This window comes from Leopardus geoffroyi, chromosome A1, assembly GCF_018350155.1.
Source record: "Leopardus geoffroyi isolate Oge1 chromosome A1, O.geoffroyi_Oge1_pat1.0, whole genome shotgun sequence".
Lineage (NCBI taxonomy): Eukaryota > Metazoa > Chordata > Mammalia > Carnivora > Felidae > Leopardus > Leopardus geoffroyi.
In genome coordinates, this window is record NC_059326.1 from 105,300,506 (window position 1) to 105,318,687 (window position 18,182).

Here is an 18,182-nt window from a genome sequence, read left to right on the forward strand (position 1 = left end):
ATAAAGCTTAAGACCAAGAGTTCAAGGATCTCCAAGCAGTAATTACTCTGAAGAGGAACCCACAAAATGGGACTAAAGGAGTAGCCAGAAAGTTTGGAGGAAAACAGAGTGTCCTATTACAGAAGTCAAGGGAAGAGTGTTATGGGAGGCTGTCAACAATTGCAAATGTTCAGAGGCCATTCAAGATGAACATTAAAGCAAGTCCGATGGATTCTGTAACACCAGTAGGCTCAGCAAGGCCAAAGTGAATAATGTAATGGAAAACAAAAGCTAGAGTGCACTGGGTTAACAATGAGAAAGGTATGCGGAAAGGCAGTCAGAGTATAGACAACTCTCTGACAGTAAAGGGGACAATCATGATAGAGCAATAGATGAAAGGGCATTAAGCACTGAAAGGGTTTTATTTCCTTTTTAAGATGGCACCAAATGAGTACATTTAAGCGATAATGGCTTGGAGCCAGTAGGAAGGTTAACATTTGTAAGGAAGAGAGAATAACAATGGTATAGGATTCCAGAGGATGCAAGAAGGTCTGGAATCCAGAACTCTCTGGGTGTTTGGACACATTCGGTTGCCCTTTGTGGACATCCAAGTCTTTGGTGACTTTACACCTAAATGAGCTTTCTGGGAATCCTATAATGGATAGATTTTTCTCATTACTCAGATACTTGTTAGTTTTCCCTTCTATATTTGCTTCCTATTACTGCTGTAACAAACTACCACAAGTTTAGTGTCTTATAACAACACAAGTTTATTATTTTATAATTCTGGAGATCACAAGTCCAAAACAGATGTTACTAGGTTAAAATCAAGGCATCAACAGACTGTGTTCCTTACAGCAGCTCTTAGGTAGAACCTGTTTCTTTGCCTTTTCCAGCTTCTAAAGGCCACTTGCATCCCTTAGCATGTGGTTCCTTTCTCTGTCTTCAAAGCCAGCGGTAACATCTTCAGGAATTTCTTTGTCTCTGACTTTCTACCTCCTTCCTCTAAGGAACTTTGTGATTATGTAAGATCCTCCCAGATAATCTAGAATAATCTTCCCATCTCAAAATCTTTGACTTATACACATCTGTAAAGTCCCTTTTGTCATGTAAGATAGCATATTCACAGTTTGGGGGACATCTTTGGGGTCATCTTTGTTGGGGGGAGGGCACTATTCTGACTACCATACCTCCCTATTTCTAAAGTACTCTGACAAGCTTGCTGAGAATTATGGATGGAGCCCTCAGAGCTTCCTCTGGTTGATGCTTTACATAATTAAAAATCTCAGTAATTAAACTCATCAATGTCATTCTCTAATGAAGGAACATTCACCACTTGGAGAACTATTCTGCATGATGTAAAGATTCAACCTGGCCAGTACCAGCAGCAGGTGATTTTATCATTTTTAGTGTTCCAGGGTGAAATAAATCAACAATTTAAATCAATCCTGTGTGATCCTTCAACTGGTATTTTTTAAGGGGGAAAAAAAAACTATCCTGACATTTGTTAAAAAAAATAAGGAAGACTTTATTGAGGACTACTGAAATTAGTGTTGAGAATAACACAATAGGAGGAGAGAGGATGCTGAATATGACAAGCACAAGTTGGGATTTATAGCGGAGGGGTGGCATGGTGTTGAGAGGAAATGAATGTGAGGGAAGGCAGGCCAAGGCAACCAGATGTCACCTGGGCTGTGGTGAAGGATGAGGAATTTGATCAGATATGGAGGATGATCAGACACAAAGGGTGGGGATTCTCGATAAAGTGATTTAGCAGAATTCTCTCTGCCACCGGCTCTTGAAGACAAGGTTTAAGGATGGGGAAGAGTAGAGAAAAGGGATCAGAAGAACCTAAACAAAGTTTGGTCAATAGAGTCTTTGTCACTATAGTATTTTTTGCAATTTATTACCTCTTAAGCATACATTTCTTATCTTCATCCAACAAGGGCTGAGTCTAGACCTAGGAGGCTGGTAAAATTCAGTGATGCAATTATGATCATTCCAGGGCTAATAAAAAGGAAGAAAATGAGGGCCACAATAAAACTTAAGGAAGAGAAGAAGCCATTATGTTATGAGGTCTAGCTGCCATGTTACTCAAAATTTTACAGAAAAATGACTGCATCCAAGTGTCCTTTTGTGAGGGACATTTAATGGCACCGTCAACTCTATCAAAATGACTTGCACCTCCTGTCCACAAAACCCATTCTTCTGCATAGTTTATACAAGCAAAATCCTGATCTGCAGAAATGAAGAATTATTTATCCTATCTTTTTCCATAAAAACTCACCAATTTTTATTGTCATTTTCCAAGAATAATACTGCCAATACTATCCTTACTATGTCACCAGATAATTTCCAAAACCATACAATACCAGAAACTATAACAAAGAACTATTTTAAAATCAATGTAAACTACTAAATTGGCATTCTTCATTCTATAGAATGAGCCTCATATAACCTCTGTGCATCAAGAAGAAAAGTAGGGAAGAGTCTCACTGTTAGACCCTAGTGCAACAATGTAGTCCAAATGATATATAATCATCTTTATGCTGATTCCTCCAATTAACTTCGAGTCCATACTGATTATCCTGCAGATAAGCATCGAAATAGTCCTTCAAATATTATCTCTTTTTTTTCTTCTTTTCTCATACTCTCCTACATATCCCCCTCCTGTGAATTTCCTTTTCTCCTACCAGGATCCATTTTCACTTTTGGGCCTCTAGCCAGGCTTTCGGTCATTGTGCTTAACCCACTATCCTCTTCAAAGGAGGCAGATTTATAGGAGGGAACTTCAGATCCTACTTGTAGGAAAAGGTAAAAGAGGTTCCAAAAAAAACCTTCCTTCTGCTTAGATTGACTACCTGTTGGCATAACTCACATGCATTGTGATGCTAACAGTGTTTCTGTTGTTTCCCCAATCGTGTTGAAGAACTCCTTCTTGTAGAATAATCTGGTATGATCTGAGACCCTGAAGAGGGTGGGAAGGCAACCTTCCCTGAAAGGCAGCAATGGACTAAGTTGTCCTACATCATCCTACCTTTACCCGGATATAACAATTTACCCTAGTGGTATAGACGGGAAGTGAGACACAGAGCGGCACTATGCCTACCATCCAACATCTGGCCACTGGGTGTTTCCCCCATCTCCCATCACGTAGCAGCCTATGTTCATTTTGTGGCATCATCTTTGAGATGTCCTCACTTGCTTTTCCACACCAACAAGTTCCTCCCACCTCCCAAGCTTCATATCTCTCTCTCTAAGTCTTCTTGGGCATTATCAATTGACTCCATCAAGTTCCAGGAAGAAAATCCTGGATTCAGATCTAGAGAAGGGGATTTCGCTTGCCCCCCTCTGTGGTGGTTGCAAATGTTAAACTCTTATGAAAGTTTGTGACTCACTTTACTTGCCCCCAAGGGAAGATCTCTCAAGCAGAGAAATCTCCTAAGAGACACTTTTCCTTTCCAGGTCAATTTTTGAAGAAATACATCCATCTATCCACTGAGAAACAGAAACAAAAGCAAAAACAAATACAAACTTCCAAACATTCATCATTTTCTCTGGATTCTGGAGATGACTCAGCCAAGTGAAAACTGGCAAGATGTTGCTGAGATTTAAGCAAATTGTGGGGGGAGGGAGGGGAAGACCACGGATACAGCCAGTCAGCTGGTAACATTCACAGGCAGAGCCTTGTCAGGGAACAAGGGAGAGGCAGTGAGAGTATAATAGATGTGATTGCTCTTCTGTTGTGTGTACTGCAACCTTGTCAAGAAGAGGCATGCCTGGGAGATTTCCGACTTACCTTTTAGGATTTAGCCAAAAATTTAGTTTGCCATGCCTATTACAGGTCAGCAGAATTCAACTGTCAAAACCTGGCCGATCATCAGAATCACCTAGGGCGCCCTGTAAAGCCACAGATTCCCAGACACCCTCCTAGATTCGCTCAAGCAGAATTTCAGAAGCCAAAGTCTTCTCTGTATTGATGCAAGTCCCTAGGTGCCAGCATGGAGAACCATTTTTATAGCTCATAGAAGCTAAGTCACAGATCTGGAAGAGATCTATTCTAACTTTTCCAACTTTCTATAAGCCAAAGTCTTCTCTGTATTGATGCAAGTCCCTAGGTGCCAGCATGGAGAACCATTTTTATAGCTCATAGAAGCTAAGTCACAGATCTGGAAGAGATCTATTCTAACTTTTCCAACTTTCTATTTAAACAAAAACTTAAATTCATAGATGTTAAGTGCAATGTTGTCCAATCACAAAAGTTTATTATCTGGGGAAAATGCAGTTGTGGAAAGCTTTGTGCGAAGAAAATAGGTACCTGGGGAGGAAACCTAGGAACCATCCTAGTGATGCACCAGTGGAAACATTTGGACTGGCCATTCCTACAATGGTTTTGTATCATACATACACTTAACTTTCATTCATTTATTCACTTAACAAATGACCTAACACATGTGCCAGGCACTGCTTTAGGTGCAGAAATTACAGTAGTAAACAAAGCAGTCAAAGAATTCTGCCTTCATGGAGCTCTTGTTCTAGTGAGGTAGGGAGATACTACCAAGAAGATAAAAATGAAACAGATATAGCATGTCCAAAAAAAACAAAGCAGGGAACAGGGATTTGACTTGTCCAGTAGTGGGGGCTGGGTTGAAATTGGGCTTTATTGGGTGAAGTTGACTTTGGAGAAGAGAGACTGGAAAGAATTGAGGAAGCTAGTCATGTATGCATCAAAGGTACAATTATCCAGACTGAGGAAATAGCAAATATAAAGGCCCTGGGTAGAAACATGCCTGGTCTATTAGGAACGATGAAAGGAAGGACAGATGTGTCAGGACCAGATTATATAGTGTATAAGCAGGTGGGTTTTGAGTCTATATGAGATGAAAAATCATTGGAAGATTTTAGACAAAAGACTATTAAGACCCAACTTGTATTTCAATGAGACCTCTCCGAGCAGAGAAGAAACCAAACTGAAAGGGCAAGTAGCAGAGGCAGTCTGACCAGACATAAAGCTATTGCAATACTTAAACTGTAGTACATGGTGCTGGGCAAGAGAGAATTAACCATTTCAGTAAACACTAAGATGGGCAGGGGTGCCTGGGTGGCTCAGTTGGTTAAGCGTCTGACTCTTGATTTAGGCTCAGATCATGATCTCATGTATAAATAAAAACACTGAAGAGAGGAAACTTCAAGTAGTAAGACTAACCTGATTTATTTTTTATTTATTTTAGAGAGAGAGAGAAAGTGTGCAAGCAGGGGAGAGGGACAGAGGGAGAGAGCTAGAATCCCAAGCAGTCTTCACTCTGATGCAGGGCTTGTTCCCAGGACCCTGGGATCATGACCTGAAATCAAGAGTTGGACGCTTAACCGACTGAGCCACCCAGGTGCCCCAAGACTAATCTGATTTTTAAGACATAAAAACATGTGCTATAAGAATGCAAAAAAAAAAAAAAAAAAAAAAAAGGTGGCGGGAATCCTTTATTTTAGAGACTTACTATTCTCAGATGATAACTGTGAACATCTACAGAAGGACAGAAAACTATGAAGGTTATTGTTGAAGTTTTGTTTATTATTCAAGTAATGATAGAAATATATTTACAAGGATGAGCCAATTTTCAAGTCCAAGTATGGCAATAGATGAAACTGGACTCCCGTGTGGTTACTGAGAAATATATACAGCTTCCAAAACCACATGAAGGTGAGTCAGAGTGATGGGCATTCGTACAGAGGAGGAAGCTGACATAGTCTTTTAGGCCAAACAGTAATCCTGGGTGGCTCTGATGAAATAAGGTATTTAATCACCTCACTGGGAAGAGTCTCTCTTATTGAGTAAATACTTGGCAGCTTTGGTCATTAGCTTGAAAAGCAGAGAGAAAAGTAAACGTTCACGTGGTAGTATCCAGCGGAGATGTTTGTTTAGGCTAAATCCTGAATGTCCTTTTGGGCCTAACTCCTAGCCGCCTCTCCCCTACCCAGCCGTGGAATGGTGATTACAGGAGTCAACAACACATCTGACTCATTCTCTATGTGCAGGGTCCCAGAGACTAATTACAGGTGAATTAATGTTTAAAATGACCATGGGTATCCGACCAGGGAGAAGTGTGCTTCCCATTGTTCGAGGCATGTGAAGCAGAAACCAGATCAGAGGTGCCTAGGTGGTTCAGTCAGTTGAGCGTCTGACTCTTGATTTTGGATTAGGTAATGGTCTCACGGTTTGTGAGATCGAGCCCTACATCAGACTCTGTGCTAACAGCACCGAGCCTGCTTGGGATTCTCTCTCACTCTCTTTCTCTGTCTCAAAATAAATAAAGAAAAGAAAAAGAAAAAAGAAACTAGATCGGTGGTTCTTAGCATTTCTGTGTTCATTGAATGCTTTTGGGCAGTGGCATTAGCAAAGGGATCGAAAGGTGAACATCCCTTTTTAGATACAAGTATTTAGAAAATCTAAAAACAGCCTCCCAGACATTCACTGGGTCAACCTTCAATAATTTATCACTCTTGACATGAGACTATTAACTTCCCAGATGCACGAAGCCACGTTTTCACATGATGGAGGTCTTCCATCCTAGCGTTACACCCCATGTCCTTTCTCTAATTAATGAGCTGTATCTTGTTCTTCTCCAGTCTGTCCATTACAGCTTTCTACCCACCAGATATTTCTCTACCAATGTGCAGCTGCACTGAAGGTAAAATGCAAATTTTGCTCATTGATTACAAGTGGCAGCTGACCTACAAAGAGCTTGAGGGACCCCAATGCCTGAGAGCCACTCCCTTAGAAAAGCATAAATTAGGGATACTGCAGATATAATTCCTATACAGGTGAGATCGGATGGACCCAAAATACACATTCTAAGAGAAGTCTAAGTTTCTAAGCTACTCAAACTACAGAATTAATACCTCTGCTGTTATCTATTTAGTTATTAGCATTTAAAAAAATTTTTTTAATGTTTATTTATTTTTGAGAGCAAAGAGACAGAGCGTGAGTGTGGGAGGGGCAGAGAGAGAGAGAGGGAGACCCAGAATCCCAAGCAGGCTCCAAGCTCCGAGCTGTCATGTCAGCACAGATCCTGACGTGGGGCTCGAACCCATGAACAGTGAGATCATGACCTGAGCCAAAGTCAGATGCTTAACTGACTGAGCCAACCAGGTGCCCCTAGTTATTAGTATTTTTGACATAACTTGTCATGTGGCACTTTGCTAAGAGCATGAAAATTTTAAGGGTATTAAAAAGGAGAAGTTGGAAATAGCCAAAGGCAAATGTCACATTTTCTTCTGGGCCTTTTGTCTTTTCAAGGTTACGTGGAAAAGTGAACATATATACGTGGAATTTAAGAAACAAAACAGATCCACACAGGGGAAAGAATGGAAAAATAAGATAACAACACAGAGGGAGGCAAACCATTACAGACTCTTAAGTACAGAGAACAAACTGAGGGTTGCTGGAGGGGAGGTAGGTGGGGGGATGGGCTAAATGGGTGATGGGCATGAAGGAGGGCACTTGTTGGGATGAGCAGTGGGTGTCACACGTAAGTGATGAATCAGTAAATTCTACTCCTGAAACCATTACTCCACTCTATCTTAACTAGCTTGGATTTATATCAAATTTTAAGAAAAAAAGAAAAAATAGTGAGCACAGTCTGCCCCAGCTCTGGAAAGAAGAATGCTCCTGTTGTCGGTCTTCTTTCTGAACCTTTTTAAGCACGCACAACTGTCACCATCTTTTCTCTGGCCTCCTCTTTGCCATGACCCTAAGCCATCATCCTCATTCACACTTATTTTAAGTTGAAGCAGAAAAACAGGAAATCATGAAAAATGGCATGTGCTGGTAAAAACCTCTACAACTATAGCAATTATGATTTCATACCCTGACTGTGGCTAATCAGGTTTGCTCCCTCCCTTTGGCAGAAGAATTTCTCTTTGCTCTCTGTCTCATGGAGCCCTTGGGTATGGGGATAACCCTTCGATTATCTGGTCAGGTGACAGAACCTTCCATGCTTCAGGCAGACCCAACCTTGGCAAGACTATCTGATCTGCTAGTGAAAATCTAGGAAAGACCACCAGTGTTCGAGATGTGGGGACGTGTAGAGCTGTGGGGAGCTTTCAGATAAGGGAGCCTGGACTCCAGGAGAACAGAGCAGATCAGATCATGCAAAGGTTAGTGGTGGACTCTGGACAAATCACTGGGTGGCCTTGGGCTATTTCCACTACAAATAGGATGTGAGACTCCTGGAGTCCCCCACTTTACTGAAGAGGTTTTAAACACTTTTGTGATTTGTAATGTGTTTAGAAATGGAACAAAAATATTTTTATTCTATGTGTGAAGAGGTCATTAAATGATAAAATACTGAATGGTAAAATACAGCTGTATGAGAAATTCCCTTCTTGGTATATATACTTACCCCCCATCCCAGTTTTATTGAGATATAATTGACATAGAACATTGTGTAGTTTAAAATGTACCATGTGTTCACTGGATACATGTGTATTTTGCAAAATGACTGCCACCATAGTGTTAGCTAATGACACCAACACATCACATAATTACCATTTCCATTGTGCGGAGTGAATATTTGAGATCTATTCTCCCAGCAGCTTTCAAGTATGCCATACTGTATTATTAATTATAATCATTACACAACACAATAGATACTCAGAAGCTTCTAACTAGAAATTTGCACACTTTAATCAACACCACTCCATTTCCTCCACTCCCCATCCTGTTAGTAACCCCCACTCAACTTTTTTCTATGAGTTCAGCTCTTATGTACATTATTCTTGGTAAAATATGTCAGATAGAGAAAGGCAAATACTACATGATATCACTTAAATGTGGAATCTAAAGGAGCTGGTGTATATATGTACTTTGGCTTATCTCCTTATCAGCATTTTCACGTAATGCATGAAAACAATACAGAGGGAATCAAAGCCCTCAGGTTCTCTCTCTTTTTTCGGTTGTTTTTTCTCTGTGCTACAGTATGAATTGTATCCCCAACAAAATTCATATGTCGAAGCCCTAACCTCAATGTAATAGGATTTGGAGATATGGTGCCTTTGGGAGTAAAGAGGTTTCAATGAGGTCATAAGGGTGGGGTCATGAGATTAGTGCCTTTAAAAGAAAACATCAGAGTGCTTGTGGTCTCTCTCAGTACCAAGTGAGAACACAGTGGGAAGGTGGCTCTCTGTAAACCAGGCAGAGTTCTCACCAGAACCCAACAATGCTGGCACCCTGATCTCAAACCATCAGCCTCCAGAACTGTGAGAAAATAAATCTCTGTCATTTAAGCCACCAACTCAATGGTGTGGTTCTGTGTTATGGCAGCCTAGGCTGACCAAGACACCCTGCTTCTCTTTCTACCTTCTGTCTACACTATTCTCTCCTGGGAGGGCAGAGACAGAGGATATAGACTTAGTAACAGTGATGGCCTATGTAATGGCATCCTGTTGCATTTTTACCCCTTTATCACTAAAATTAGATGAACACATTATTCCACCTATAGTGCATTATTAAAATACAAAACAAGGGGCGCCTGGGGGGCGCAGTCGGTTGGGCGTCCGACTTCAGCCAGGTCACGATCTCGCGGTCCGTGAGTTCGAGCCCCGCGTCGGGCTCTGGGCGGATGGCTCAGAGCCTGGAGCCTGTTTCCGATTCCGTGTCTCCCTCTCTCTCTGCCCCTCCCCCGTTCATGCTCTGTCTCTCTCTGTCCCAAAAATAAATAAACGTTGAAAAAAAACAAAACAAAACAAAACAAGACAGGCACTTTTGACCAGTTTGCCTTTTGTAATGGCACTAAACTCCTTTCTTTATTATGCAAATTGGTGGAAAATAACTCTTCTGGAAAACAGAGGAATAACTAGATCAAGAAATGATTGAAGAAGAGGTCAAAGAGAAAGGTAACAGGCACATATATCAGGGAGAGAGGCTCCTGATTACCTTCTCCATCCCTGAGCCTCACCAATGCCCAGCCTTCCCTATACTGCCCACTGTTCCTTTCCTTCCTGTCTTCTGTCTATTACTTCCACTTCCTGTCTTTTCTTTCCTCTTCTGTAGGAACTCACCTCAACCCCTAAGAACGTATTCTCCCAGCCCAGATTTCCATGCATCCACCTTCAATGGTAACAGAGAAATGATCTGTATGCTAATGGTTGAAAGCCTCAACAGTCCTCACTCCCAAATAACAACTGTACATGTTAAACAGGACCATCTACGAGGAACCCATCTATGTGGGTTTTAGAAAGTGTTCCTCCAAAAGGAAACTCTAGCCCAACACTAATCAACAGAAATATGAGAGCCACAAATGCCTGCCACATTTGATACTGGTATTTTAAATTCTCTAGTAGTCACATTTTTTAAAAAGTAAAAATAAATGACTGAATATTGTTTTAAAATATATTTTATTAGGCCACCTGCGTAGCTCTGTCAGTTAAACATGTGACTCTTGATTTCAGGTGAGGTCATGATCCCAGAATCATGGGATTGAGCTCCGCATCAGGCTTCACATACTTAAGATATTCTCTCTCTCTCTCTCTCTCTCTCTCTCTCCCCCCCGTCTCTCGGCTCCTCTCCCCCACATGTGCTCTTTCTCTCTCTGAAAAATAAGATAAAATTTATGTAACACAATATATCCCCAAAATATTATTGCTTTAATATATAGCCAATTTTTAAAATATAATGGGATATTTCACATTTCTTTCAAATTAAGTCTTCAAAATCAAATGTGCATTTTAATTTTTGTCATGTTTTTTTTTCTTTTTGAGAGAGAGAGAGAGACAGAGTGTGAGAGGGGATGGCAGAGAGAGAGAGGGAGACACGGAATCTGAATCAGGATCCAGGCTCCAAGCTGTCAGCACAGAGCCCAATGTGGGGCTTGACCTTTGAGTCGTGAGGTCATGACCTGAGCCAAAGTCAGATGCTTAACTGACTGAGCCACCCAGGATCCCTTCAAATGTGTATTTTATACTTCCAGCACATCTCATTTCATATAGCCACATTTAATTGCTTAATGCCACAGGTGGCTAGTGACTACTGTATCGGACAGCATAGCTCTGGTCAGATGAAATGAAAGGTGAGGCCGTGTAACAGCAGATAATGAAGGCCTCCTGCCAAATGGACTAACTCTCCTGGGCCTAAAAGCACAAGCCTATTGCAGAGGCAACAAACTAAATGCTCCTTTGAGACATGGAGATGTTTTTCATTGCTTTTAGAGAAAGGTACATCAACTACCATCTCCATCAATATTATGGTAAAAGTTCAAATATTCAGAACAAGAACATCTCCATGGAATCTTGAAATGTAGTATATTGCTGATAACAATTTCTAAGAGCAGAAAACATCTCATCTTTCCTCTTATCACTTTTGTGAGGCCAAAATTATCCTGCCCACTGTGTAATTCCATGCTCAAGCTTTTGTCTCATGATCATTTGGGAAAATTACAAAAAAAAAAAAAACCCTGCAAATTAGTTTTATTTGCTGAGAAGGGGGTGATTCCCCACCTACATGGAAAATCACAGCACAGGTGCCCTATCTTTAGCAGGTGTACATGTACAGCAGGCATTTGTATCCTGGACTGGCAGTTATGTTGCCTTCGGGTGCAGCTGTGGGGTTGGTTTACACTGAGGACTGAGTAAATGCTGGACTTTTAATTATACTGATTAACTGTCAATACCATTAATTCATACACCATTAGTTCGAGTATTCCTACAGTGATACCCAAGTCGTTGACATCCCTTTTTATAGTTGATGTCTTCCCTCTATATAACTCAGAGAAATGATTTTATGGTGGAAATCTCACTCTCTGGGTGAGAATGGTAAGGAGGGTGGTCTTGCTTAAGTCTAATAGGATTTACCTGCTTCTTTGAGCAGGTAACTTTTGTGATGGTCTACCAGAATTTTTTTTAGGGATTCCCTGCTATCAGCCACTAATATTTTATCTCTTTGTTGAAGCCTCTCTCTCTCCTTATTCAGGCTTTTATCCTTTTCTGAAGGGTCAGAAATTATAAAGCATAAACTTTTATATACAGGGGATATTTGAGATTTTATCACAGAAATGCTATAAACCCTTCAGACCTAAAGAGAAAGAGAAAGAAAGAAAAAGAGAGAGAGAGAAGAGAGAGAGAGAGAATGAATCTCTATGGAAGATATTAGGCTAAAAATTTTCCTAGATCCCCTCAAATTATACCTCTGCCAACTTTAAAGCTGACTTGGGTTAAGTAACATGTCTTTTTTCATCACTTCCCCCAGAAGGGGCAATGACAACTTTTTTTTTCCTATTTGAGTTAAAATTCAATTTAAAGTCCATTTCTACTTGACTGTCACTCTTGTGAGATTCTTAGGCAAAAGGATACCATGAAACTTGGGATGCTATTGTTTACAGATTTGATTTTCAAGGACGCTTCATTCCCATGGTTAATTAAAAGTTAAATGTGTACAAAAAAGAGTTGGCAAAGACTGATTCTCCTCCCTCTCTAGAGGTTTCCAAGTTCTTTTTTCATGAGCACCCAGAATCTTTTCCCTCACCGGACCCGGATTCCATTCTCGGTCTATCTGACCAGATGACGCAACATCTGTGTTCCCTTTTAAGAACGTGAGAAATAAAGCTTTTCCATCTTCCCTGTCTTTGAGTTCTGGGAAATCCAATTAAAACTGCTCAGATTTTGTTTTTCTTGTTTGCTTTAGAAGACAACCCTCGGGAAGAGTCCTGTGGCGGTCTCCCGCCTGTGGAAGAAGGTGATCAAAAAATTAACCTGATTATGGAGTTGTCGATGCAGGTTTCCCTTCAGACTGAAAAGATCACCCAGCTGGAAGAAGTTTTAGAGGAGAAGGAAAGGAAGATTCAGCAGCTGGAAGCTGAGCGGGGATCCCATCCTTTCCAAGAAGTTGAGGAGTCTCCAGAATGTTTACAAGAAGCCCCAATTTTCTTTAACAATAATGTCACCCCTGTGGTCTCTCATGAGGATATGTAAGGATTCCCAATAAGAAAATAATAAATGTTTATTAAGGGTCACGTGTGTGAAGTCCAGAACCCAGCTAGTCTCCTCATTGTCGAACTCAACTTCAAGATGATGGGTTTGAATGTATCCTATAATGTGCCTATTGGAAAACAAAGGGAACTTTTCAGAACCAATGCCTGAATGTTTCCCCTACAGACATTAGCAGTCAGGTAACCCACATAGTTGTGGAATACTACATTTTTAGACATCCCAGATAACTGTAGGAGAGAGAGAAAAACACACAAGTAGACAGATGGCTAAAGAACATAGTTATCATTTTCTTACCAGAGGTTTGTCACACTGCAAGGTACCACCAATCCTGTATCTGTAAGTGGCTCATCGTGAACAGAAAACTGTCATGGGAGGCAAGCTTGCAACTGGGAAACTGGGGAATGTTAGGGTAATGAAGAGTGGAATCATTACCAAGAGAGTAAACAGCCATGAGGTCTGTTTTTTCATGTCCTCTAGAATATATTTCTTCATGGCATGTAATTTATTACCATTTAGCAAGAGTAGAAATGACATAAAATCAAAGCAATAAAAATAAATAAAGAATGGATGAATCAGTACTGTGGTCCTTTGGGAAAACTGTCCTGGGACATCTCCTTGGGAAAAGAGACAACACTGATTTTTCCTGTTGGATCAAAACTAAGACCAAAGCAAAATATACTCTTCTGTTATTATCATAACAAGGAGGTGTGGACAGTACACAATCATGTCAGGAAAAATAGAGGATGGGCAAAGGAAAGCTACCCTATAATTAACGGGCTACAAGAAATCAAACCATATTCCTCTTTTATACAGCCCCCTCAAATAAACTTTCCCACACAAAGGGAGCAGCTAGGCACTAAGTTTGGGGAAGACTTTGGTACTTAATTCTTACTGTTCTGGAACTGTATGATTCAGACAAATAGCTCCAGCTCTCCCGTGAATCTGACTGTATCACTATTTCTTGATTTAATTCAACCAGTTCAACAAATACTCCCTGAAACCCTTCTATCTACAAGAGACAACAAGAGATGTTAGAAATATCATAGCAAATATGAGAATCACCATCTTTATCATCCAAGAGTTTATAGACACACAAGAGTCTCCTCAAATGTAAGGGAGTTATGAAATGGAAGAGGGAATGTGGGTGAACACAGAGTAAACCTGATTAGCACTGCTTTAGTAAAAGTCCTCAAATTTACTGAACATGAGTAATCACTAAAAATTCATATTCCCAGTCTTTGGTAATCCCGGAAGGACATTTTTCCTTGCAAACCAGTGGGAGGAGTCTCTTACCAAATGCAACCAGCCCATAATCTAATTATGGATCTGGCTATCAACAAAACAAAGATTCCAAATGTGACTTCAAAAAAAGAAAAAGGAAGTAATTGAGTTTTGGGCTCCTAATAGCTTTATGATATTGACTCTAGATGTTCACTGCAAAAAAAAAAAAAAAAAAAAAAAAAAACCAAAAACACCATAGATTCATACAAAGCTAGAATCTTCCTATATTTGTATGTAATCTCAGAGTTTCACATGCAAGGTCAGCAAGTATGTACAGGTGCACTCCATGATCAGAAATAAAAGCAATTTACAACTCCCAGATCATGAATACACACCTCCCCCAAAAAGTGACTCAAGGCACTTTTCCATGGTCCCAAAAGAACCTTTTCCAGAGAGTGTGCTTCAGCCCTTACCGAATTCATTTCAGAAATCCCTTTTCTCTGCTCCCTTCTCCTTTTCATCTCCTCCACCCCAAGATCTCTTGGATCTATGTATCTGGCCCTGACTAGGTCTCTCTTTTCCAGCCTTGAGGTTTTGCCCATTGTTTTTTACAACATGGCTGACAGTTGGCAAGTCCTCACTGTGTATTTCTGTAAGAAAGCTTTAAACCTTTCAGTTTCTAAAGAGTGGACTATCTCGAAGGTAAACCACTATCTCCATAATTTTGATCTGTTATCATAATCAAGTTTCCATCCCTTTATTTTACCAGAGATTGTCTTAATCCCAAGGGATATGGGGGGTGGGGTGGGGGTGTAACATAGAAGGAAAATATGGAAAGAGAGAAAAGAAAATCCCATCACATCCCAGAAAGGCAGATATTAACGTCTAGGTCAATTTCCCATGGCTAATGCCCTGGCTAGCCATCAGTATGAAAGCAGACTGATAGTGGAGATAAAATAATAGATGGAACTGGAACTGCTGTTAATAATTAATTGAGCCTGTCCCCTCTAAATATCTAAGACAAGTCAATGAAGAAGAAAGCATCAAGGCTCCCATTCCCTGGCAAAACCATCCTTTCAAGAAGCTGATCTGGGTTACCTAGACTCAGACCCAGGGGATCTCCAAATCCGAAGTGGGGAGAAGATTCCACCCAAAGATGAAAAGACTAGTCTCTACTAGTGACACCTTAGTAACAAGGATTCTTTAAATATCCAAATTTTATGGGGTGGTATGGGGATGGCTGGGGGAAGGGGTGTTTTAAGATGGGGTATTGCTGGCTTCTGATGCATTCCTAAGTAAAAAATTCATATTCTTAGCTGGATATTTAAACCAGTGTATGCCCTCAGAGTTCATTTCCATTTTCTGCCATTCCTCCAAAGAGCCAACCCCTGGTTCAGATGAACTAAATATCAGATTATACCCCTACACTGGAGCAAAGTCTATTTGCTTACAAACACGCTAAGTTGCTGAAATAGCCTGATAATCTTTCAAATATCTGGTGTAAATATCATGAGACAAGTAGCATGCTGAGGACCTTATTCCTTAATGGAAATGTGATGAATCATCAGGTAACATACCTGCTTGAAAAAGTAATTTTCTAGATTTCAAAAAAATTAAAACATTTAACAAGTAACTCAAGCCATTCTCTAACATTCTAAAGACATTCATGGAAATGTATGCATAGTTTTAGTTCTTTTTTCCACCAGTCATTAACTTTTCTCAGAGAGAAAGTACAACTGAATGTGTGGCATGTCTAATTTAAATAAATGTTGGCTTTCATAATTTAGTGTCATTATTATGTGGGTGTGCTCCCAAATACTTTCATGGCCAGCTGCAGTGACAGCAAAGGACTTGTTAAGGACTATCAAGAGGGCAAACCATTGGAGAAACTAGCCCACAAATGTGAAGGCGGGACCCTTGGATTCAATGTAGTTCAGCAAAAGCAAAGAAACGATGATGCTTTCTGCCTAAATGTATTTCTGGCAAAGAATGAATTGAATCAAGTTTTCATTGTCTCCTACACTCTTCCCTGCTTATCCCCAAATCCAATCATTTTCTTCTACATTACACTGAAGCAAAGAATTTTTGGTTTAATGCAGCAAGTAGAGAAGTGTTGATGAATGTTGCAGATCAAGTCAAATTAATATTTATTGGCAATTATCAAGTATAGGGATGCAGGGACAAAACTATCCCAAAAGATATAAGAAAACTATTTTTAAAGGACTTGGTAAATCAACCGCCTGAGATTGACTAAGTGTGACTCTTAAAATTTGAAAAATTTAGAGGGGAAAAATTTGAAAAAATTAGAGGGGAAAAAAAAAGGGAAAAGGAAATTGTAAAGAGTAAATCTTTATGAACAATTTCCCCTGCTAGGACAAAAACATCTTTTATTAAGATTTCCCAGACACAAGAGACCTTTTTGCTTAACAGAGGAGAATCAAGTTCAAGTAGGAAATAACCTTTTTAAAATAAAAGCACTAGCACACTGGGATAAAGTTCACAGCCAAAGATAGGGCTGGCCATGACATTTTCCTTACCTAATGAAATGAGAACTTTTATGGTAAAACAAAACAAAAGCAAAAACAGTTCTTATTCCCAGCTTCCCAAAGAAAATGAACATCTGGAGTCAGACCCTCTATACATTCCCAACATGAACCTGCAGCAAAACGACACTTAATTGTCTGACCATTTTCACCTATAAGGTTTATATTCATTTGGTTTTTGTTTAACCAAGAAGGACCTTTGGGACTCAAATCCCAAAACACCCAATTCTTTATTCCTGGATGGGAAAATCACATGACATATTATCTAATAACTCCTAAATCCCTTTTCCTAAATGTCACAAATAAGTCTCGCCAAGAGTTTATTAGCTGGTATCACCTTTTCCACAGTATGATGCTAGCATAGGCAAAGGATGATAGAATAGGAGAGGAAAGACTTATCCTAGCACCAACTCTTTGTCACATGGGGTCCAAACAATGGTAACAGTGAGTTCTTGTTAAAAGAAAACAAGCTGGGGTGCCTGGGTAGTTGAGTTAGTTGAGTGTCAGACTCTTGATCTCATGGGATCAGCCCCTGGTGGGGCTCCGCACTGACAGTCCGGAGCCTGTTTGGGATTTTCCCTCCCTCCCTCCCTCTCCCTCTCTCTCTTTCTCTCTGCCCCTCCTTTGCTCACTCACCCCTGAGTGTGCACATGTGCACACTCTCTCTCTCTCAAAATAAATAAACTTTAAAAAAAAGAAAGAAAAGGAAAAAAAGCTGTTAACAAAAGTGTTGATCTTATAATAACAAGGTATGTCTTAACACCTAGCTGCTATTTAAATCAAATTGGTATGAAAGAAACCACAAACAGTAGAAGCCCTACTGTCTTGTTAGGGATCTGCATTTACTAGGCATCCATTATGTGTATAGGAATATACCTAACATTTACATTACAATTTATAGTTAAAGTATTTTCAAAAGGATGATTTTATTTAATCTTCATGAGGTAGATTGTAGCTAAATAATCTCAAATTTACAACTAGGTGATGTCAGAACAAAGGCCTGTGGCCCCCAGGACCATAGAAGTTTCCCAACACTCACCATCTCTGTGTAGTTACAGAAACAAACACATTCACCATCTATACCTCTTTCCCAGGTCAGTCTTCATTTCCATTTATAGGAAAAAGAATTTTCTACAGGTACCTTCTTTCTCAGGTTTATTCCACACAGAGTCAAAAAGCTGTCTGTATTCAACTGACCTATTTACTGGGTTTAGCCAGAACAGGGTTTTGAGTTTTGTTTGCTCATTTTCTTTCCTTCTTTCTCTCTCTCCCTCCCCCTTCCTTCCTTCCTTTGTTTCTCTTTTTTCTTTCTTCCTTTCTTTCTTTTTCTTTCTCTTTGTCTCTCTCTTTCTTCCTTCTTTCCTTCCTCCCTTCCATTTTTTTTTTTTTAATTAGGCTTCACACACAACATGGAGCCCAACGCAGGGCATGACATCAAGACCTGAGCTGAGATCAAGAGTC

The 18,182-nt window shown here is 40.1% G+C and overlaps 1 protein-coding gene across 1 annotated transcript in view; it reads left to right on the plus strand.

Moving 5' to 3' along the window:
- Positions 1-12,998, plus strand: part of CCDC192 (coiled-coil domain containing 192) — a 215,460-nt gene extending 202,462 nt beyond the window's left edge. Inside the window, exon 7 of the mRNA XM_045487563.1 lies at positions 12,653-12,998. Coding sequence (XP_045343519.1) covers positions 12,653-12,939 — 287 coding nt within the window. The 3' untranslated portion in view covers positions 12,940-12,998. The remainder of the gene's footprint in view (positions 1-12,652) is intronic.
- The last annotated feature ends 5,184 nt before the right edge of the window (positions 12,999-18,182 follow it).